Source organism: Rhyacophila brunnea, unplaced genomic scaffold (genome assembly GCF_057557595.1).
Source record: "Rhyacophila brunnea isolate RB1 unplaced genomic scaffold, BYU_Rbru_1.0 scaffold_3, whole genome shotgun sequence".
NCBI lineage: Eukaryota > Metazoa > Arthropoda > Insecta > Trichoptera > Rhyacophilidae > Rhyacophila > Rhyacophila brunnea.
This window is the reverse complement of record NW_028232965.1, coordinates 32,425,903-32,451,719: the sequence shown is the minus strand read 5'-3', so window position 1 is coordinate 32,451,719 and position 25,817 is coordinate 32,425,903. Positions and strand designations below refer to the sequence as shown.

General features: G+C 32.3%; 1 protein-coding gene across 3 annotated transcripts in view; it reads left to right on the top strand.

Annotated features, from left to right (window-relative positions):
• heph (polypyrimidine tract-binding protein 1 heph) overlaps nucleotides 1-25,817 on the top strand; it is a 583,478-nt gene that overhangs the window by 476,348 nt on the left and 81,313 nt on the right. For all 3 annotated transcript variants that reach the window (XM_085952127.1, XM_085952125.1, XM_085952126.1), the window contains one exon: nucleotides 14,010-14,111. In XM_085952127.1, coding sequence (XP_085808253.1) covers nucleotides 14,010-14,111 — 102 coding nt within the window. The remainder of the gene's footprint in view (nucleotides 1-14,009; nucleotides 14,112-25,817) is intronic.

Here is a 25,817-nt window from a genome sequence, read left to right as displayed (position 1 = left end):
TGTTTCGTATTTACTCGATCTCTAACTGAAGTACAAAAACACTACTGTATTAAAATTTCCTTTTGTGTATCCGATTTTTTTTCACAGATACTGAAATATCACATTTTTTCAATTTATATAGAAATATCGCAAACCTTTTTTTAATAATACCTTCTAATATATTCGATATAGATAATAGATTCTATTAAATTTGAAAGTTGAATTACCGAGTGATCTCTTGATTTTTTTACGTTGTACGTACAGATGGTTATGCAACTGTTCATATTGAATGCTTATATTAGAATATATTTATTTTCCTAATGCCAACCTCTTACTATGTGCTAATAATTTTACGTTGATATTTTTTAATATTTGACATTCAATTACCGAAGTTGATTTTTAGTTATCAGTTAAATTCTAATTTATAAAATTAGTATATTACTTAGTATTTGCCGCATAATATGGAAGAAGATAACATAGTAAGCATTATCAAGCAAGTTTTATATATGTATGGTCAAATAGTGAACGATAAACTAATTTTATAAAAAAATAATCACCAAGTGAACGCGGATTCTTTTAAACAGATTAAATTGTCATGTACCTATATCTACATTTACGATTTTATATTAAGTTTACGAATATATACAGATGCAGTGTATGGTAATAAGGAAATAATATTATTCTATTCATTTTCCTTGTATGCACTGTATTTTTTTACCATACACATAAAGAAAATTCTTTGACGCCGAGACGTAAAACAATGTTCTTTTATACCGTGAGGCATTTTCTTCGGCCATATAGCGAATGTCAAAACGACATATCGCAAGTTTTCCCAGAAATAAAGAAGAAACTAAAGAAAACTAAAGCAATAACTGCGGTGTTCACGTAGTCCGTATATAGGAGTACAATTATGAAACTTGTACCAAAATATATTGTTACGATTCTTTCTCCCTGAGGATTTATGTTGAGACTTTTATGAAAAAAGTGCGTCTCACGAACAATGTCTATTTTTCACATTCATATAATATGCACAGGCTGATTCTAATCACTATCCTAATATTAATTAAAATTAAGCACAATATTTAATACTAATTCCATTTAGTTTAATAATAAAAAGGACCGGTTTCGTCCGCTTCAAATGGACATTGTCAAGCGATACAGAATAAAAAAAAGTACAGATATTAAATACTTTAAAAGGCAAAATTACTTAACAATCGAATATTCTAAGAATTCTCTGTTCAAAAAATATTATAATCGTAAACATGTAAGTACTTAAGTTGTATAAAGTGAATATAAAGATTTCAATAATGACTAGATATCACGAATTTAATAATTAATCTCATATTAGAAGGTAATTAATAGTCAATAACAAAAAGAACACCTTGGTTGTACGAACATAATAACAATGAAAATCCACCTCTTGGCTATCTAAATTCTCCTAATATTTACTTTCAAATAATTCAATTTTAATCTTGTTATTGATATTATACAAACACCTTAAATAAATATGAATGAATTAATTATAATTAATTTAATACAAATTGACCTATTTATATATGCTAACACTGTTGTGCTATATACTATAATGGATAATCAAATTATACAATATTTTCCAATAGTCATCATAATTTAAAAAGACCTCAGAGAAATATAATAACCACAAGAAAAAATATACGCCCAAAGATTTTTTCTAGTGGTTATATATTTCTCTGAGGTATTTTCAAATTATGTTTGTCCAATAAAAGAATGTTACATTCTCAACTTTTGTGAATTATTAACAAATCTATGTACGTTATAACTACAATTAGATATGTCCTGTCACCGGGTAGTGATTAAGGTAATTAATACTTTGATTTAAAATATAAAAGCACACTGCCAAAATTTACGCAATTTGTGAAGCGCTTCAGAGAGGTGTAAAAAAAGTGCTTGTTTATTTCGTGGCAATTAGATGAGGCGCACGTTGATTTATTGGTAGAGCACATTGGCGCGAATCCAGTGGGCGCGGGTTCTTATCCCACTTCGTCGTATTTTTTTTCCAAAACTATTTTTTTCAATGGTTACATATTTCTTTGAAGTGCCTTCAAATTATTTATATATTTACACATTTATAAAGATCAATCATTCTATTGTGACGTATTTTGTCGCAAAGGTTTCTTTAATTTTTGTATACACAATCTTTTCAATCACCCTGTTGGTATGGCTCGAAAAGTTGGAATCGTTTTATCAGCCTAGCACACCTTTGTTAACTTGTGACTGTCTCACATGTTATAATGAGAATTCTTTCCTACCTGTAATATTTCATAAAAAAGAGTTTACGAAGTATAGTTCAATTAATATCTATTCTTCTCGGTCACTACACGCAACCATTTTACAAAAAAATATTTTGTTTTTAATTTGTCGTAAAGTGCCCTTAATAAATAATGTTAAGTATGATATGAAATATAAATAAATATTAGCCAGTTCTGGCTAAGTCTCCACAGTAGATCAGTGTAAAATCTTGAGAACGGTATCCGTGCTAATCCCGAAATCCTGAGATTGAAAATTTGATCCAGAATTGTAATCCCTAGTCATCTGGTCGGGGCGGTGGACCGTTACAATTCACTGTTCCCGTAAACACCACAAAAAATGGGCCTGGTTCGCAGACAATCAGTCATTGTTAAGGAAAACAGCGAGCTTTGCACTCTTCACCCTGACAAATGATTTTTCTCACCTGGCCACGACGGCGGCTCGTAGGGTGGCGGGTGGGCAACGACTGCCTTCTGTCACTTCCTGCGGATTACTGTTGATGTTGGGTCGCTCGTCTAGCAAAATGCCTTCACGTAGGTTTACATTATTTTTGCATTTCGTATTATAATATTTTTTTGTGTACGTGCTTCTGATTATTGGCAATTTTATCATGTATAAATTAACAAATAATATAATATATATTACGTTTAGTCATACGAAACTAGTCACTATAACTGAGTATGGTGTTCCTATAGTATATTCCATAGTACCTCTATATGTTGATGACATAATATATATTTATCTATAATATCAAACTTTTTTGTAATATTAAAAGCAAAATTAAAAATAAACACTTTTACCAATTTTATTTTTCACTGCCAAATGGAAAATTCTCTATTGACTTATAGTAAAATTTCATTCTGTTTTTTCCGAGCATATATATACCTTAGAATCGTTGCTTATCTAAAAAGCTTTCGTGTAGAGTAGGCAAGCTAACTTATTTGCGAATTATTTTTTAACAGATATCGACATAGATATTATTCTACTTTTATGTAATATTAAAACCAAAATTCCATTTTTTTTCTTCATTAATTTGATTTTTAGTACCTATTAACTAGCAAATCTACACTACACTACATTTGCTTGAGTTGCAGGAGGTGGTTAATTTCACTACGGATCACTTGCCTAAGATACTTCGGTTTACTACACTTAATTGTGTACCTATTCTCAACCTCTTTTACTTGATTGAATTTAAAACTTAACTTTTGCATTTGGGCGTTCGTTCGGCAGTTTGATCTAAAAATGACACTATCACAGGAGATTTTCTATAGTATAGAGCATACCTTTGTCTAAAAGTTTTATAAATTGTATCTGATGTCTTATTTATATTTTGTTTAATTGTCATTAATGCTTTTATAGAATTTATATGATTTATTCATTTAACAAGTTCCTTATTTATATACGTATTCCGCATCTTTACGACTATGCTAAGAAATTCCTGCCATCGTAACTGAGATGCCACCAAAATTCAAGAAAAAACCAACAAAATTCTACATTCCGCTTAAGTTTCCTGTTTTGTCACCATTGTGGTTCTCGTAAAGTGATGTCCCAACTCATTCTCGACGCAGTAACAGACCCGTTCTCTTTTTACGTTCTTATACACCCCGCTTAAAAATAATACGATCTCACCTTATGACTTATTCATGTTGGATTAAGTTTTATCGATACAGCACTGACATTTTCTTTTTTTGTGTACGTACAGAATGAACTTGTTTCTTTTTTTACCTGCCCCCTGCGACGAATTATATTATCATTACATAACATATTTTTAAAGTACTTTGTACACTTCTATTTCTTTTGGGTATACTATATTTGTTGGAAAAAATGAACCTTACACGCTTTGTTTTACTTACTTATTCAGTTTGCAGTGATAACGCTAATCATTAACCTACATTCATTTCTTCCTTCTTTACACATACATTATATAATATACAAATAGGTAATAAATCAGTAGAACCAATTCTAAGTGTCCTTTTATGAAGTCTAGATTGAGAAAGCGCTAAAATCAATTTCTTGTAGAAATATCTTTCAAGAAGTCTCTTAGGTCGGCAGTCATTATAACAATATAGATTAAAAACTTAAGTACTTATTCATCTCTATCTATTTTTGACATATTTGAGATCTAAATTGTAGTTTCACTATTTTTTTGCCATGTGTAGGATAATATCCATAATCTCACTTGAATCCTATACTATCCTGTAATTCAAAACGATCGATCTATCTTTCGGTTTTGTGTTCGACCGCCTAAATTATTATAAATCCCTTTAAATTTGATGAAAATCGTACTTACGCAGCGGATCACGGTTGTCCTCGTATAAGAACCCTTTCGCGGGTTACCCCTAGGATTAGGGAAGCAACTTAATGGAGCATCTTATGCCTTTTATGCCCAATCAAACTCTCTATGGGTTTATATCACCTCATTCCACAATAGCAGCTGTTCTAAACAATATTGTTCTTTTGTTTTATCTTGTCTATATAGCCTACACGCATTATCCCGGTGGTCACTAATTAGGACTTTCTTGAAACCTTTCAAATATTTTACACGTAAATTATATAATATAGTATGTGATTACCTATCTACGTGTAATTCCACATATCTAAATATATAGATCGGCAAATTATCTCACATACATATATACTTGTTGCGAGTCCTAGTGAAATCAATTAAATCTGATATGCAGATATTAAATTATTTACGTAAATATCATAGAAAATATGTGAGAGATGCAATCAAATTATTAGATTCCTTTGAAGTTTTCCTTATATTATGTTGAAACTCTTACGTTTTAGAATGTACACGTAGGTATTACGTATGAAAAGGTTTCCCATAACGCTACATAGTATGCTGCTTGTTTTGCGATGAATAAAATTCGACAGTTTTATCATACGATTTGAATGTGAGGTTTAGTTTTGTGTTTGGTGCGGCTTATGTACGCTTTTGAAGATTAAAGTTACATTCATGTCATCTCACTTCTCCCTCCAAAGAGCTTAAAGCATGCACGATTTCCCTTCTAAAGAAACTTGCAAAAGCTTTTGTTTCCATTTTAATTTAATACACTCTGATGTCAATTATTTTGTTGCTTAGTTTTATTCAATGAAATAGTGTGATATTATGTTCATCATCAGGCAGTGGCAATCGTCTATTCGATAAAGACCTCTTTTAGCTCATACCACCCCACCACTCTCAGTCGTTAGCTTTTTGTTACCATATATTTCCACCGAACACAAACGTCCAAACCATTGGACAGATTAGGAATACGCAAAGTCGATGTAGGTAATTATATGTAAAGAAAATATAAATGTGTTTTATGTTTACGTAAAAGAAAAAGATATTTACGTTTGTGCCGTGTTTCATAAATAATGGCAAACAGACAATACGTCATGATGTACCTATGTAATAAAAAATTTACACAATAAGATTATAGAATACTTAGTGAATAGATTTTTACATTCTGGATATCGGAATCACTATGGAGACGGCCATACTAAGTATACTGGAATTCGGAGACTATCTAAAGACAGCCCAGTCGAGATCTCTACTTAACCTGGCCAATTGCCCCCCACACTGGGCTGATGATGAATTTCATGCAAATACGTTATTTTAGACAATAATCTAAGTAATATGAAAATGAACTAAAAATCTAAAAGTACGTAAGGATGTAAATACATTCTCACACTGCAATTAGCTGGGTGTTACGATTATCGCGGCATGCTGAACATGTAAATAAACGTGAAGTGTGTCTATCAACAGACAGGTCTGGTTTGGGTGTAAATACACCACCGAGACTTGCCAGGTGTTTATTGTGTATGTATAAGGTGTTTGCCACCTTTTCACCTTTGTCTGCGTCTGTTAACTTACGGATCTGCGTTTACGTACATAATTAGACTATTTGTGTCTCCGGGTTAGATACTACTGAGTGTCGACATCTTCGTATGTTTGAACGTAAATTTTACCCAATAAATGTTTGACATACATCTAAACTGTTTGCACAACACCCTAATGGTCTTCTTGGTAATTATGTACTTCTAAAATTTAACTTCGTTTAAATCTTTTGTATGTTTACTTACTAAGCTTATTAAAATAAATACATTACTTATATTTGCTTGGAAGCATGATAGATTTAAGTTATAATTTTGTCATACTATCTACGTAGGAGTTAGATTGTATTCTCACAATCGCTGTTTTATTCTAACCAAGCACGTATCAACTGAATTAACTACATTTGGTATCTAAGGTATGGGTAGGGTACTTATTCGAAGGAAAAGGTATCGATAAAGTATCAAAATATCAATAAAAAAGTATCGATAAACTTTGACAACCCTAATTACCTGAATTATAGATTTTCAACAATATTTAAAAATAATCCGTTACCTTTTCAAGAGATTCAGCATTTATTTGGTGGCATGTTATATTTGCATCAAAATTTAATACTTACATACATACATATCACATGTATTATAATATGGTGAAATATCCTGGTAACGGATTAAGTGCTTCACAAATACGTCTACGTTCAGTGTTTTTCTAGAGATGTGATTTATTGTCGCTTGGTGAAAATTTATCCTTTAGTCTTAGTGGATAAACTATAATTACTGAAAGAAAAAACAATAATATGTCGATAATATCAATAGAACATATCTACCGAATAATATCAGTTATATTTTGATGTCAACCGTTGTGTTTAGTTTTTGCTTTAATATTTACTGAAATCTGGTTGTATGCGTCAAATGATTTATTGTATTTCATTTTATGGATACGAAAATATACTCGTACTTATCAAAGTCTAGACAAAATGATATTGAAAATAAATTACATATATACAATGTAGTAAATAGGTAATATTCTTATTTCATATTTTTTTCTTTTCCAGTCTGTTCATAAAAGTAGTGAAATTACCCAGCACAAGCAGTATAATGCTGTGCATTTGGGCAGTTTTAAATTTGGCGAAATCAAATTGCAGTCGCGCGACATCTTGCGCAAACGAGCGAAACATGACGCCGCGTCCAAATAACGTGACGGTGGCGAACACGATACGTCGCAGTTAGTCGCGTGGGCGGGCGCCGGGCAGTCTCGCGCCGCTCGTCAGATCTTGTGCCAGTCGTTTATCATCACTGCTCCTCCTAACGGTACAGTAGCTCACCTGGCGTTCTATATTACGCTCAACCAGCCATGTAATTTTTATTTATTTTCTTTGAAAGTGACATTAAAAATAGTTATTCGTTACATTGATAAGCGCATTGATGTTGGTACGTTCAGTTTTTATAGATATAGGTAGTTTAACAATATGTTTATGCACTGTAATTACTTTGATGATACAACAGACTCGGTGTTTCCATAAAAATGATTTTATTGAGTTAGGGTTAGTGCACAGGTTTTGTATATCCAGTATTATATGTGTTGATAATTTGAAAGATTCCAATCGTTTGAAAATCGATGACAAAATGTACGTACCCATTTTAGAATAAGAAGATAATAACCTTCACGTATACCTTATTTGGACTAAAATATTTTTACAGCATGAAGGTACGATGCAGCCGGGAGTTTTGTATAATATATCGATACTCAATGACGATAAAATTAGACATCCAATATCCATGAACTAACCCAGGTGATTTTGCCTTCCACCCTCGGTTCCATCCCTTTCGTGATATGCTACAGAACATGTGTTGATTCCGTATGTCTACCTGGAGGAACCTTTTCCTCGTTGTCTCCGATCTTCTAACCCAGGTGATTTTGCCTTCCACCCTCGGTTCCATCCCTTTCGTGATATGCTACAGAACATGTGTTGATTCCGTATGTCTACCTGGAGGAACCTTTTCCTCGTTGTCTCCGATCTTCGCCCTGACCAAATACCACGTATTTTCCAGGTTGTCGTCTTCCCTGCGGACGCTGCATGGCCAAATAACTATCTAGCGCAGGCAATGCAAGGAGAGTCAAGTTCGATGACGGTGGACTCGTATATCATACGCAATAGGCATTTACAACATTCGTCTTTGAAATCATTATTGACATTCGTAAATCCTACTTACTTACTTAAGATATGTGCAAATTTTGGGGAGCCTAGGCAAACTTCGGCCTGTATCCCCTTCATATAAAGTTACTATCTGTAGGGTTGCATGAATTTTTATTAGTATGGAAGCTGGCCTCAGTGGCTTCGCGACCATCCGAGGCCTGGTTGGAGGTCTGTAGGTATTTATCTTTAGTAAGTTTTTTAAAAGTGTCCAAAAACAAGGGTGTCCGTCGGTTCAGGTCACGCTGTGCTGTTGTTCCTCTTCTCGGCATCCGGCACTGCTGTCTTCTTCCGCCTCCTCATCCAGGTCTTCGTCTTTGTATGTTGATTCCGTGGTAGTCATCAGGATTTGTGATGTCTACTTCTGCATCGTGGGAGGTCTGTTTGAGGGCTTGTGCAGCATTGTAGTGCAGCTTGTAGTTTAAGGATCTCGGCGCTTGGATGATTGATGCAGTTCCCTCGAGTAGCAATTTATCTTTTTTGATAAACCCTTGATCTCAATGATTTGGTATTTATTACTAAGGTGGGTGGGTTCTGAGGCTTGAACTGAGCCAAAGGGTCCGACTGACCACCATCTTTTATTATTTAGTTTATACCTACTCGAGGGAAGTTCGATCTCCGTGTAACGCAATGGGGTCCCGATTGCGGTCGCTGAAAAAGAAATGAAGGTCTAAAGGGAAGTTATAACCTGTATGCACAATTTTGTTCGGTCGTCAAAAAGAATCAATACATTTGCGGTACCATGCGTCGATGCTTTTTTAAGAGAATAGGTACATACGTAAAATCAATAAGGTTTCGCGGACAGATTCCTTCAAACTAAATTATTTCTTTTATTATGACATCTATTTACGTTGGATATACGTCTTTAGGTTTATATTAATTTTATTTTCAATCTTGACACAGATTTTTCTTTCAGTGTTCCGATAATTTATAATTATACTATATTAATTTTTAATGAATAATATCGTTCGTTATCACTTTTCGTAGAAAAATGACCCATTATTTTTTTTAAATAAATTTTGTATCCCCAACGAAACTTACATTAAATGTATAAATTTCAAGGTGGTCATAACATTTTTATCGTATATATAAATATTACCTTTCTTTTTTAATGTTTTATGCTGATTAAATTTATGCACAGCTTTGAAAAGCTATTTAAACTTTCACCGTATTGCTTCCGCCCATGTAATAAAAGAAGCACTGAATCAATTCCCTGCTTAATAACACAAACAGATTGAGTCATTAAAGTTTCCCAAATTGACACCATAAATCCAATATTTTATGATTAATTTGTGTTGTAATAACCCCTTCCGCTGTATTTCTCTGCGGAATACAGTTTGAATGGCGTTTTAGGAACCCCCTTAAAATATTACGACCCGCCTTTCGACAGATGACTTAAAACAATTTCGGCGACTTTTTTACATCTTCAGTGCGCCGCAGATAGATTTTTATGATATCACCCGGCGAGATCTCGCAATATTTTTATGCCGTAATAAAAAGCTCGTTTTGGTTTTAGGCCGGGGGTTTGCAGAGCTTTTCGCCCAGTTTATTTTCTCCCCGTTTTCGCTTACCTCGGGGTCGACTGAGCGACTCGGGGTCTCGCCGCCGAAATGTAACGGCATATTGTCGTTGCTGGAACGCCCTATGGTTAACCGACAGAAGACACCTGTTCGCTTCGTTTTTTTTTTCAGTGGAAAACTTGCTCCCTTTTCCGTACAATTGCGATAAATTTTGTAGAACATTAACCTATTATACGTTTTTTTCCTATTTAACCTTTTGGATATTTTTGGTATTATAACACCTAGTTTATTCATCTTCTCTACGCTTATAAAGATTTGGGACAATGTCAAAGGTATTTATTAAATTATTTGTATTAAATTTACAAAAGTTATTTCTCTCGTAGACCATTGTTGTGAGTTATCTAGTTATCTTACACGAAGAGTATATTCACTATGCTTAAAGATTGTACGCATATCTACAATCTCACGATTAGTTACTTAGTAGAGCGACCGTCTGTGTAAATTTTATTCTTGGGTATGAAAAAAAAATATTATTCCTGTCTGATGTTTTTGATCCAGAACATATTTCTAGTAGTTTGTGTGAAGATTTAATAACCATACACCATTCAAAAACGAGTATCTTAATATAACCTCTAGTTATACCTAAGAGACCCATATGCTTCAAGAAGGAATTTACATTACATTACATTAATTTACATATATATCAATTGATTTAATTTTGTTAGTCTATTATTTAAATCTGTCAAAAACATTGGTACTTATATCTATAATAGTGAAATTAAAATTGCAGAAGTTGATTAAAGTTGCAAAGGATAATCCGTAAACATTGTACTACTTATTGAAATACCTACTTTAGTATTTTTGAAATCCTAAATGAAACTTATTAATTAAACTGACGTTTACTATATAGAACTCCATTATCTTTATTCGCAATTTTTTTCCTACTGAATGAATGTTTTCTGTATTTATTTTTGCTGTGTTTGTTGTTTTTTTTTTTATGTTGGCTGTCCTGAATCCCGAAACAATCCCACCATATGATCGCATAAATAGAGGTATCTACTTTTGTCGACCTTTTTCTTCTTTTTACCTGCATATCTTTTCTTGTTTCCCCGATTTTATCGGCAAAGACCCTTTTTTATTTCAATTTACTTTTTCATAAAACCGTAATATGAAATTTATGGAGTGCTCCTCACCCGTGCGAGGTGAAGGATGTGTTTTACGCCCCGGATTGTTTTTTTTTTTTTTACTATTTGTCCATCGTAATAAATGTTCATCACTACAAGGGTTAACAATAACGTTTATATAATAATGTACCCCAGATGTAATTTAGAAAATTGATAAAACTGTAGATAGTAAGATTTTCCACAATCTCCCCAATCTCTTGGTCGTATTTTATAAAATAAACTAAAACTTACTATGAATGTTGTTTCTAGGTATCTGTACACTAAAATTGTGTGTTAATTAAATATTGAATTCGCTTAGTGAAAAGGGCATAAAGAACATTTTGACGGAAATGGGTGATTTTTGGGATAGATTCTTCAGAATATCGCATATTTAGCGTCCCAAAAGTGCGTTAGTAAGAGTTATTCCGTGACGCAGTTGTGACTATTTTTGGTACGGTATTATTTAGTGGAAAATATCTGAAGAAACCATTTAAAAAAAATTCAAATCGCTTCTATGACATAAACGATTACATGAAAATATAAAAAAATAATTGGTCTCCTTAAATGATGCCATTCGTCTATAAAGAATATTCTTCTCTTGCTGCCGTTTTCTATAGAAGACAGTAAACCCCCCTATCGTGAACCAGTCATATCCGATCACCAACACCTTAGACATAAGCAACTTACAGCGGTACTAAGGCAGTCACTCTCTTATTCTCTCTCCTTAGACGTCTGCTACCCTCTACACTTATCTGCATTCATTGGAATAGGAGTAAATCATATTTTTCATTGCGGTAACTATGATCGAATTATACAGCTTGTAAATATGTTGCCAACATTATAACATTTAATGTAACAACTACTAGTAAGATGCCCGTAGCTTAATCGTAAAAGCATACTGGCGCGGATCCAGCAGATATAGGTTCAAGTCCCATCGGGTGTCGTATTTTTTTCTAGTGTGTATACCTATGCGTGAGATGTTTTTTTTTTATGCATTTTCAATAATAAATAAGGTTTATACTATTTTTACGTCATATCACCATACATATTTCTAGTAGTAATATTCATTATTTTTAACTTTAGTACACCAATAGTTTAGTGTTAACAATTTACCGAACCATTTATGCTCTAAAGTAACGTATTTTTTTATCAATGGAAGTTATTAAATTAATGCACTTTTAAGAAATATGCCTATTCGTGTTGCCGTTTTCACTTGCACTTTTATTTAATTTACAATACGTTTTATTGCATTTCCGGGTAAAGCGATGTCGTTAACTATATCAGTCGTACATCAAACGTTTCTACATTCAGTATAATTTACATTATTGGCAATGTTTTGCGCGGTCATCGCATATCATGATCCGCGCTGGCATTAACGACGCGTCGCATTAACGGAGCGTCATCTCCTGCGGCGCCCCTTGCCGCCTCTCGCCGCAGCTACCTGCGCGATATTAGGGCGGAAGATGGATGTGTCCGTACCAGGTGCCGCCCGACGCCGTATTTATTATTTTCTTTCATGCACACATCTCAACCTCAACAAGGCGACGTATGCTGTGATTTGAACGAGATATATGGTGTCATAGAAAAATACCAACTAAAAATATCCCCTCTAGACGTTTGCAAAAGTATACACAAAACGCATCTCAATTTTGTTTTTAAATCCTTACGTTTACCACCTTACGGTACAAAAATAAGTATTGTATTTATTTTAAATGGTGAGAATTATTACATTATATTAAAATAACGTATTTGGTGGTGATATAATATTATGGTTCGCGCACTTAAATAAAGGTACTAATTTATTGACTTATCTTTTTAGTTTGGAATGTGTACTTAATATGGGGAGGTTTTGATAGTATGTAAATAAACAAATACATTTTGATGTTATAAGAACAGCTGATGAACAGCTGAACAGCCGCTTGTAAGAATTGAACCGCAATGGTAACTTACTTTCGTTTAAATATCCCCTAACTATTTTTGCTTATCGACGTCGATATGAACATTGTTTGTCTGCATAAACAGTAATAAGTGAAGTTACTTTTTTAATTTAAAATTTTTGTCAGACGTGTCATTTGGTAGAAATTGATAGGAACAGTTTTACTGCAGGGTTTTTATTGCACTTTGTGCAGTAGTCAGCACACAAACATAAACATTTTATGTGTCCCCCACTTGTGAAAATGTCGGTTAATATTCTTCATATAAAAATTTAACCACACGTCACTTTCATTTCGTTATATTTTGAAATGTGTAGGTGTAACATTTTTGCATATTTTTTTAAAAAATTATTTTCATAAATACGAGTAAGCCTCCGTTTTGGATCTACGACATATTATCACTTTTTGACAAGCAGTTACTGGTGTTATTGCTTGCATTGTTTCCACCAAAATATAGAATGGATTTTCTATAATACACACAGGATCAATAACTTTACTTTACTTTAGAGTTTTATTTTCACATTTTATTTTTTTTATATAAATACAAACTCTTATTTTTATTATTTAAATCGTTTTCCAGACAATCTCATCGTTTATATTTAATACTTTTGATTGTATCAGTATTTTTTTCAATTCGAAAACCTATCATCGCACTTTGTAGGTAAAATGAAAATATTTTTTTATGAATTGCTATAAATTACCACAACTATAAATTATGTGGAGTTGGACTGTTTTCAGTGAATATTGTCAAATTGTATAAATCGGATCATGTACATATTTGATTACTAATATTGCATATAATTCGATTCCATCTGTAAAATAATAAAACACAATTTAACAACGAGTTAGAACTGAGATGACGAACTCTCTTCAAGATACGTAGGTATATGTGCGATCAATATTTTAACATTTTTGTAGAGAAAATTAAAAAAAATGTCACAATCACTAATATAATAGTAACCTACCAATTGGATAATGCATATAACTGGCACCATTTTCTACATTGGTAATTTCGATATTTTAATTGAAATTGACCCTGGATGTTCTACCGTTGTTCGTGGTCGAATTTATTAACGTGAAATAATGAGTAATTTTTTTTATTTCTATTCTTTCCAGAGAGGTTCTGACGAGCTCCTGTCGCAAAGCGGCGTGACCGTTATGGCGCCCGCGGCCCCCCACCACCCAGATAACAACAACCAAGACTCGGCCACCAAAAAGGTGATTATTAATTATTTATTTTTCATAGTGTGAATTATTATTGATAATATTGTATTCCTGGTTTAATTTAAATATCTGTTGTGCTGCTCTGTAATGGTCAAAAATGGAAAATTGAGAGCTTTCTTTGGGATATTATTAGAGTAATCTGTAAAGTTTGTAGGTACATATATCATTACTACTCTCCTTGTTCGTGTTCATCCTGAAAATCAGCATTTTATTTTTTATATAAATTATATAGTATTATTCTAAAAGTCGTCGTTTGAAATCGTATATTTTCTATTATTTATAATACTACAAGAGGCCAAGAGACCCAATGATATTGGTGTTGTGAAACAGTAGTATATTTAGTAATATAAGAAACAACAAACACCCAGGCTTTGAGAAAATCACAAATAATTATATATTGTGACTAGGGAATCCAATCCCGAGCCAAAATTCTGATCCCAGGATTGGCATTTTTTTCCATTGTTAATATAAAAATTTTATATTTACACATAACATTGATAAAATTGGTCAAAAATAAATCTAGTATAATTTATAATATTTAAGACATTTATTGTTAATATTGTATATCTACGTTCAATCTTGCAAATACACAAGTTTAATGGAGTAAATAATATTAAATATATATAATATATAAATAATAATGTGAATTTAATACGAGACTGCTGTTTCTGATAGTAAAGACATAATGAATGGATTAGCGAGATTTCAAATAGTAAAGCAAATAATCATGGCGTACCTACTTATGGCCTTTCCGCATCATAAATCTAATTAGTCAGCCAAATATGAAACTGCTATAAAACGTATGATATCATGGTAGAATTACTTTGTTAAAAGTGCGAAGCATTGTTTTTTCCCAATATTTCTCATTTTTAATAATTTATGTGAAAAAATAAAATAAATCGGCAAGTTACACATGGGTATAAATCAAACTTCATTCAAACTCAGTTTATTTTTAATGTACATAGTTATTTTTTATTAAAAGTATTTTTTCTGTTATATTTTCGCTTTTATTTTATGTTCCATAAAAATTGATAAAAAAAATCAATCCCGAAATCCCGGGATTATGTTTATCAATCCCGGGATTCATAGGTATCGAAAATAGCTCGGGATCCCGGGATTGGAATCCCTAATCGTGACCTCACTGGGATCAAATTCGGGACTCCCGAATGAAAGACCAACGCCTTACGCACTGCAACACGAGTGCCACAAAATAAAGACATATTTTGTTATATCAGGTCTTCTTGGTTATAATATTTTTTTTTGTAAATGCGTGCAGTTAATTTTATTTAATTTAATTTACTTTAATTTTAAAATGATTTTATATGGTGAAATAAATTCGGCAAACTTTCTTTACAATTGAAATTTAAATAGAACATTCATTTTATATTAGTCAAATTTAGGTGTGTTTAATATAATATAGATTCAATTTATGTTATCAAAATATACAGGAATGCCAATGATCTTATTTAAAAAACCGGTTTTGATAAATAAAATTAATAAAGTGTCATTATTTACTGCATAACATAATATTGGGTACTGTCTTCTTACTTTATTCGTAAATGTTTTCCCAAATGCTCTCCGTTTGATTCATTCTTTCCGATAAACTTTTACTACGTATGCCGCCGTAAGTCTACGTTCGGTGAAATAATATAATAACTCGATTACGCTCGCGTTGTTATGGCGTTACAATCTTGAAAGTCGACGTAAAGCCAGCGCAAGAAATCGAGAATCACAATTCCACGTAACATTGTTTTGCCGAGTCAAGTGCGAGGAAACTATCTCTCTGTCGTTTTCGGCGTGTAGACTTTGTACGATGCGATGTTTTACCGCCGTAATAAACCATCCTCCTTACTTATTCATTCCGATTTATGGTCGTATCTCGTAGCGGCGTAGAGATCGGCGTCTACGGTTCGCTACGCCGCGACAGCACGCGCTTCATCTAAACTGTTTTAAACAAGAGGCCAAGACTCCGGCCCGGCAAAATAATTCAGATATATATATATCTACCTTTCTTTTTGCGACACTTAGGTGGAACTTTATTTTATTCATGCTTACCTACCTAATAAATATTCATTGGTGATAAAACCCACTTTTAGAAGTACATAAATGAAATTCTCTACAAGTCGTTTTAAATAACTTTTACCTCTCTTAATTTTCACATGACTCCAAAAAATTCAAGTAACACCACAAAGTAAGTAATTACATTTTTTTTAAATTAAAATCGGTAGGTACAATGCGATTAACACATGATTTAAATCATGTATTCACCATCAAAAATCAGTTGTGTTTAAATTTTAATTCTAATTAGTAAAAGTTTTATATCTATAGCAATCAATTCTAGCAACCTTGGTTTCGCCTTTCGGCGTCAGTTTTATATTTATCATGAGTCCAGTATCTAACTCTAAGATTCTCAAAGTAGGAAAATATTAATTATGAACTCGGTAGTAAAACCCTTATTATAATTTTTATTCAATTTTCATCAAATTTTTTTCAGTTAACACTACATTTTCAATACTTTTTATTTCGTTGATTTGTTCATTGAAATCATAAATGTTTGCATAACAAAGTGCATACATACATTATTTGTCTAGTGGTGTTCCTGTAATCTGTTTGCGAATATCAACAAACGTCTTTTTTTTGTATCCCCATTCATCAAAGAACACGTAATTATATAATAATTATTGGAATTTGAAAGATACTTTGTTTTGTTAAAAATATTTTCCTTTTTAAGCCAGTGGTATTCTTTTGCTAGTGCAAATTTAGCTAACATTTTTATTGGTATCACAATGAACAGTTGCATAAACCCTTGATTCGGCACTTATGATATTATTATGTTATCAGTATTTTAAACACCTCCCATATCTTGTTAAAATCATCTAATATTCTTATTCGCATAAGTACAATATTATCAATTTGCTGTAATATTTATTTCGTAAACTTGAATAAGAATTAAAACGTAAGTAAATTGCCATCGATAGTTACTTATCAGTTACTATGTAAGTACCATTAGTCGATGGTATTAATATTTTAATACCTTAAAATCTCAAACCCAGTTATAATTATTATTATTACTTTATATTAACAGTAAATACTTAAATATTAGAATTATATTTAAAAAAGAAACTGTAATTCATTTCATATTCAATATATTTTAACTTTCAGTGTCAATAATCAATATGCATCCAAAAATATTAAAAAAAGATTTTATTTTTGTTAAAAATAACTGACGATATAAAATGTATGTTTGTTGGGAGACAGGCTTTTATTAATACATATCTTATGAATAACTTATAATAGTTAGCATGTAGATTGATAAATTCTTTCGAATACGATGAAGCGAATTTTTAACGCATTTAAAAAAATAGGTTTATCGGATACCAAGTTAATGCACGTTATTTTTTTTTTAACTTAAACAAATATTTCAAAATTATGAAGCTGAAGAGCGAAAGATTTTGACATTAGAATATTGCAATTTTTGAACTCTAGAATTGAATAGTACCTAGACCAAAGGTCACACACCATTTTATAAAAGATAAAGTTGATACCTGCATTTATACGACGACTTTTTTGTTATTACATATTTTACATTTAAACATGTTTCATAATTTTAATTTAATTTCTTCGGAGATCGTAATCATATATATATGTCGATTAAATTTGTCGTAGCTTAGATTCATTAATTTCTTGGTCTTATACCTAAAGTAAGTTTTTTTGCATTTCTGATCTATTCCAGTTATGTTAATGTCACCTCTAAATGAAAATACTAACCATATTCGATAATTATATAATTATTGTTATTTTCTCTAAAATAATACTGATTAATTTTTTTTTCTGTTTTATCTAACCTTTCTTACCTGTTAATAAATTATGGGTGGTTATTTAGGTGTTAATATAACATGATAATTAAAGCACATTGTATTTCAGAGGCTTCAATGAATAGTATTGCATCTGACAAATGTCAGATGCAATACTATTCAATGAAACGATCAATATGCAACATCGAGTTCTAAATCTTTTTTAAGGTGACGCATCAGTGAAACGCCAAATAATGTTCAACTGTACGCGCGACGAAAATTTGTACTTGCTTCGCATTCATTGAGAAAACGTGGAGTCGGACGCACGTCACTTTGCTGCGTGATGGCGACGGGCCAATTAATTCTAAAATCGTGTAAAGATGACTAAAAACTTTACCCATTTACTTTAAAAAGCAAACATGTCAATGAATATATTATTATTGATACTAATAGAATAATAAACAGAACATAAAATGGACGTATGTTGGATTTATATGAGAAATAATATTTCGTTTGACAGGCGTCATTTTCACCCGCGACCCGCAATCCGCACATCGCCTAGCAACGATCTTTTTAGACCGTGCCTCAACTAATGCATGGCCTTAACGGTTGACTTTTTATTATTTTTATATTGAATATGTTTTTTATATTGTTTACCTGTATTATTTTATTACCCACTTGAAGATTATTGAAAAAAAAACATTGCACACCACTTTTCATACCCTATTGCTTCAATTAACTAGTCTTCGTATTGATAGCCGATATATATCCATAAATTGAATGGACGCTTACCTCAAATAAACTCTAGCTTCGCTATACAAATACCACTAATTTATATCTTTATGCCGTTCATAAATTTTATATCTTTCTGTTGCCATCATATATTTTTATCTGTTAAAATCAAACACGTCACTGGTAATAGGGTACCATAATACTGTTAATATAGACTTAGTTTTATTATAATTTTTATGGAACTTTACTTTACGTTCGTCATATTTATTTATCTAAATATAAAGCGAATACATCTTATCAGACAATCTAAATCTCGTTGGTATTTACTATTTTTTTTACTAATAAAAATATTATAATGGCATGGTGAATAATTATTTTAATATCCACCACGATAGTGATCTTTATCATAAATTTATCCAACACATAATATGTATCGATATTGACATTTTCAGCACGACATAACTTTAATAATTATGTTATTAATGTTATGATATATTTTCATATTTATACGTCAGCGTTAGATTTAAATTATCAGATTTATATACATACACAATTAAGTGATATTGTGTATTTTTGCATATATAGGTACCAACGATTTTTTTAGTATAAAATTTCATTAGTTTGCCTCTAATATTTACAGTAATTATTTATTTTCTCCTTCGTTGATATATCATGACTGAAAATCGTGACACATATGATTGGGCCGCCTGAAAGCTTTCTCTGCGGCTTGGCTCTACTCCTGGTTATCACCATCACTGCGAACTAGCATAAAGATATCTCCAAGCTGATTGTACTCCTCTCGGTCTAGATATAGATAACTAGATTTATCGAACGATTATCCATATTCGTGCTATTTATCCGGCCATCTCCATTTGAGTTGAACCTTTATTATTACACCGCATAATCAAATTGCTCTCACGCCCAAGCATTAGTATTTTTTTTTAATCTTTGTGTTATGTCCTGTGTGTATTTCTCCATTATACACTTTGGTACTTTGTATTTTTGCTGACGAATAAGTTTAAGAGTCAGGCCTGTTTTTAGTATAATATTAAACATCATTTTATCGATTCAATTCTGTCCGGTTTTAATGCTATACCTTCGTGTATTTGCGATATGTAAGTACATACTTAAATCACCGATATCCTTTTAAACCGTGAGACGCCCGAGGCATGCGACAGCGTTTGACGTCGTTTGTTGTCGTCGTGTGTTTATGATGGGTCAAGTTTACCTAAAAGCTTTTATTATTATTCATATAGAGAGGATAGCAGAGACGCTCCTGTCTAATTCTGAAAACTCGCTTCAGAACCTCTTGAACGTAGATATCCGCCGAAGAGCCTTTTAAAGAGTTCGCCTTTTACGTCATCCCGTACGGCGTACAAGTTGGCTTTCTTATATTTTTGTTTATTTATATTTAATTTTTTGTATAGATACATGTCTGTATACATTGAAAATTCGGTCTCGCATCTTCGTCCTTTTATACATCAAGTGAATAAAAGAATGAGGTCTGGCTTTTGAAGATCCCGTTTGACATTTTAGGATAAATGAGTGTGTTTGAATGTCATTAGTTTTGTCAGTCGGCGGGGAATCTTGAAATGTGTAGCCGTTCTTAGCGTCTGTTTCAATAACAGAGACAAAAATGAATGCGCATTGAAACCTTTTATTTTGTTGTTAGTTGAGTGCTCGTTCTAAATGGAACAAAAATGGTACTTAGAAAAATATTTAAATATATTATAATGCATAGGATTGACGCACGTGTATTATATTTTTTTCTTTAACCAACGTTAATTAACGTTGCATTTGCTAAATTATATATTATCGAACATAATGTTATCAAATGAAATATAATATATCATCAGCTGAGATTGATCCACTGATAGTTGAAGGTCTTCTTTAGATGTTCCTCTCTCCACAGTTGCTAGTTCGTAATTATCAGGTACTTCCACCGAACTTGACGATCGGTGGGTGGGAAGGGAAAGATGGTGATCTTTTGACGCCCCTTGGGTACGGGGACAATGTATGACTATATTTACTATTTATTAAGTGATTATCCACTAGCCGAGCAACATATCCTGCTTTCGTCAGCCTCTTTGATATCTATAATTATATAATATATGCATTGGTTGTTCGTAGATTTTCCGTGTTAAGCCCCACATGCACCTTCCATATTCCATGGCAGTTGTTTCAGCGAACAAGCGAACAAAAAAAATACCTACTATATTCAATAAACCACTTATTATGGGTCTTATACAAAAACCCGTATACCACAACCATTAAAGCCTATATTAATTAAATATGTTGTAAATAACCCATTTGTATATTAGCATTTACTATTCATCATGAAGTCAATGAATACCTGAATATTTTGAAAAAAAAAACGCATGTGGTCGGTGTACGGAACATCTTCATAGATGTTCCGTAAAATATAGAATATTCTATCAAAGGAATCATACTAGGATGGATGTTTTTTTTTACAATTGCAGATACGTAGGTACCTCGTATATACATAGAGTGACTATTATGAAAACAATCTTATAAATGAGCACTTAAAAATCCTCAATAACCGATAAATTTTAAACTGAAGCACATAGATTAATGAACAATAGCCGCTATTTTAATTTTGTAGTTTTAGCTTTGGTTTTATACAGTAATAAGTAGGTTTTGCTAAATTGACCATTGATACTATAATATATAGTTTACCGTACATATAATTTACACTAGTTCATGTTTAACAACTAGTAATTTCATTTTAAATTTTATAGAAATATCTTTTTTACAAATAAGAAGTTTAAAAAGTAGATAGAGAGATTTAGGAGTGAGAAGTTATTGATATTATATTTTCATTATTTCAAATACTTCAGTTACCTACACTTGGCGTGTTTACTATAGTGTGAATAATTTTTCACTTTTACAAAGATTTCTTAAATTCAATGAAATAATGATATATACATGTGTTATTAAATAATTATTCATTTCATTATTACAGTTTCCACATTGGAAACATTAAGCCACCCCTTAGTAATTCCAGTAAACCTTTGCATTTGTAGAATGAATTTCATATTAATGTGTTTGCTGCCCTGTCGCCTTCACACTTCTCCCATGGCGGAGTTCTGGCAACTCTTAATATTTAATACACCAAACAGGCGAAGATTAATTCTCAGATTTGGTCGACTCGAACCCCAATCGTGAAAGTTTTATTAGTAGCCCGCCTGACCTACGTGGGCTCTACGTTTCTACGCCGGATTCCTTAGGTCGAAAGCTTGTTGTACGCCGATGGGGTGGAGAGACGGCGGGCTTTCCATCTCGTGGTCGTATCAATCATAATTACCCAGAATGCCATGCAGTGAATAGTTCGACGCACCGGGGTGGTATGGCCGGAGGGGAAAGTTTGGAATTTATCTGCTATAAGGGTTCTCCATTATGTTGTTAATATTAAATACATTTTCAAACTTATTATAATACATTGTTTAGTTTCATAATCGGATATCTGCTTAATTATAAAATTTATAAATATGGAGAGTCGATTAAAAAGTAATTTAAATAAAAGTATCATGCATCGTTATAGTTTTTCATCAGTTTTACTTATAGGTAAGTAGTGGCTGCTTTGTTATTTTTAGACGTCATCTATTAAAACATAGTGTACTTGATTTCTACAATATTTTAGATGTTGTGCTGTTTCTTTTAAAAAATCTTCCCTCATATTTTTCATTTCACCATCAGGCTTACCGATGATTATAGTGTACTCGTATTACTTATTTAGTATATAATATTATGATATATCAATGTAATAAAAAAATAATGTTGTTATTTTATAGATAGTTTCATTAATATCTTAAATCTGTACAATGTTGTGGTGATTTAACATGTAATTTTGACATTGAGAGATGACATTTTAAAATTGACTTTTAAATAATATGTTCTCTTGCACTGTTTTTATTAACTGACCTCGTTCCGTAAAAATAGTAATCGAGGGTAAAAAATCGTAATTTAACGCTTGAAAGTGAAACGTGGCGCACACTAGAATGCAAACTAACCCGTTTACGTTTTCCTACCGGCGATGCACGCGTTGAAAAATCCCATTTACCTGGCGACCCGCTGCATTGTTATCCCTTCGCCCCGTTTCTATTACCTGCCACCATGCCCCCGTCGAAGCCGTAATGCATCCTACGTGGACGGTGGAAAAAGGATTCCATGCAGGAAGAATATACTGCCTGTCATTGTAAAGAAAATTCATTACGTCCTCTCGCCTCCGTATAATAGGCTTTGATCCGCATTATGGCTTTTTGCACTTGATTAGGTCAATCTTCCCAGTGATTACCTCCTTTGCTTTAGAGTGTATTTTAACCAGTTTATCGGTAATTCTTTGAGGATAAGCGTCACAGTTTCGGATTGGGTCTGTTATCTTGCTAATCTTTTTGTCTTATTTCAAAGAGAAGATTTACCAAGCCGACGCCTTCTCGTTGAAAGCTTGTCGCCTTCATTACGGTTGTTTGTTTATACACCTCAGAACTTTTACATTTATTTTACAAATGTAACAACTTCTATCATGAAAATTATTTTTAGAAAATACCATGATTCAACCGTGTGGCAAAATGAAAATGAAACAATATAGCTAGAAGTAATTTATTTTAATGAACTAGGTACTTTTATATAAAAAAAATATTCATTCATTTTCAAAAACATTCGCACAAAACTTCGCACAAAAAAGCTTATTTTTTGGATTTTTATTCGTTAAAGTAATCTAGGCGAGAAAATTTAATTTCCCTTTTTTTATCTGTTTTAGTTACAAATAAGGTTCGCTTGTTTGAATCATGATATTCAAAATAACAGTGTAATGTAAAAGTTGTCGTAATATTTTTTGTATTATAAAAGGTTTATTCTTAGTATTGTTTACATAACATACCTAATACTAGGTATATGTTTTCTATTTAATTTTAACTCATTTAGGTAAACATTTTCATTACAACAATATTATTAACTATCATAGATATTGTTAGTAATAATTGTGAGGTTAGGAAACGTATTTTATTATGACAATAATCCAATATTAATCATTACCTGTCATTTCTTAGTCTACATACAGTTATGTTAGAGAAGGTCTTTAATTCTGAATGAGATGAAATTGTATTTACGACAAATCCGAATGCCTTTTCAGTTTATATAAAAACATCGAATGCAGCTATTCATGTATTTAGCATTCTAAAATATATGTAAAGAGCTGGCTTTACCTTTCGGAAATATGACAAATTTTATTAAATATAATACAATATTTAATTTAATGATTTTTACCCTAGAGATTGCCGTGTGCCATTTACTGTATTGTTGCTCTCCATTATTAAATTACCCCGAACAAAGAGTTCAATTTTGTCTCATCTCATTGTCGTTTCTTCCGTCGTCGGCCGACTCCTCGACAGGTGGTAAGCCGCCCTTTGTTGTTTGGCAATAATGCTTTTATACAGTCCCAATTTTTCCGTATTATTTTCTTCATAATAATAATATTAAAACGCCAATCGCATTTTGTAGGCCCAAAGCGACTTATCGTACTGGCTTAAATAATTTTATTCAATAGCCGAAATGAAAATACGACATAGTAATATTTTTATCATTTTCATTAAACCATTGTTGGCCACCATTCTAATAAATTACAAATAAACAAGTATGGTATTCATAGAGAAAATAAATAGTATTGTCATTCAAGAATATGATAATTCTCCCTTTTAATTTCATTACTCCTATAATCGAATGGCAATATCATATAATATTTTTTAACAATTATATAAATAGTATGCTATACCTTCCTTCTATTTCAAAACATCAAAAATCCTTTTATTCTGATAATACTGATAGGACGTAGGTATATCCTGGATTTTATTATTTCAAGATTTTATTGATAAAATAATAATAAGAAGATGGACCGTATCTAAGCACTTTATTTTAGTTGAAACTTTTTTTATCCACATATTCAATTGTTTTTATTTGTATCGCTATAAAACACTGCAGTCCATAAATAATATGAAATATAAACAGCATTGGAATGTATCCAAGTATATCACGATTACCGCGGGGCTTAAGCGTCGGCTTATAACGTCGTGGATCTCAGGTTCGAATCCTGGGTCTGGTAAGTACACATATTGTTTTTCAATTTGTGTATGCGTCTGAGAATGGACCTAATATGTTGAGCAAGCGGTTGACATCCATTTCTCGTAAAAACAAAATCTGTAATACAAAACCTCCACTCTGTGAAGGCCCATATGATCTTATTAGGATCGGACATGGTCGAAAAAAATATAATTAATACTTAACTCCAATACCTATTATATTTCAATGAAAATATTTTAACTAGGAAGCTGCAAGGTGTAACAATAATTTAATCCAATGAAGTGAAGATAAAAGTAAAGATAATCTATTATTGTTTGCGTTTATACCAGTGGTTAACCGAAAAAACCCATCCGCACCGCTTGGGCCTATAAAAATTTCTCATATACGCTGAGTTCACATTTGTCATTGACTTCTTTCAATATTCATGCGGGGTAAAAACTCAACAAGTCGATCGGTTTGAAGTCGTGCATGCGAGCAAGACGCCGCGGCGCCGCTTACTTGTTGCTCGCGTCTTCGGCGATCCGCTGAGCGCTGACGTGACGCGGCGTCGGATTGCGAGCCCCCGCGGCGCTGCCGGAATTCCGGATTAGCCCGCACGCGATCCATTAGCCGCACAATGCGCATTTCCGGAAGGGGTTTCGAGCTTACGCGATAAGCTTGATGATTTTATTTGGAACGCTTTGTTTAGATTCGATCGAACACCGTTCCCGCGGCGCTTCCGCAACATTGTTATTTCATCATAATTTTATTACGTTATTTTGGCGTTCGTTCACACCAGCAAATTATTGCAATTGGTGTTTGTTTAAGTTATTTTATGTAATATTCCATTTATAAATAAAATTTTAGCCATTTTTAGATTTAATATGCCTGCATTGTTCGAAATTACTTTAGCTCTTTTCTTTGGTGATAACACGTCTCACTTAACAATACCTTAAACATCCTGATGTTTCCATTTATTAATAGCGTTAAAATCTCAATATGTCTTGATAAAAATATTTGTAAAAATATTTCAACCGAGCGAAACTTGGACCTGAAGCTATCCCATCCAGGCTTAAGGCCATGCATTAGTTGAGACACG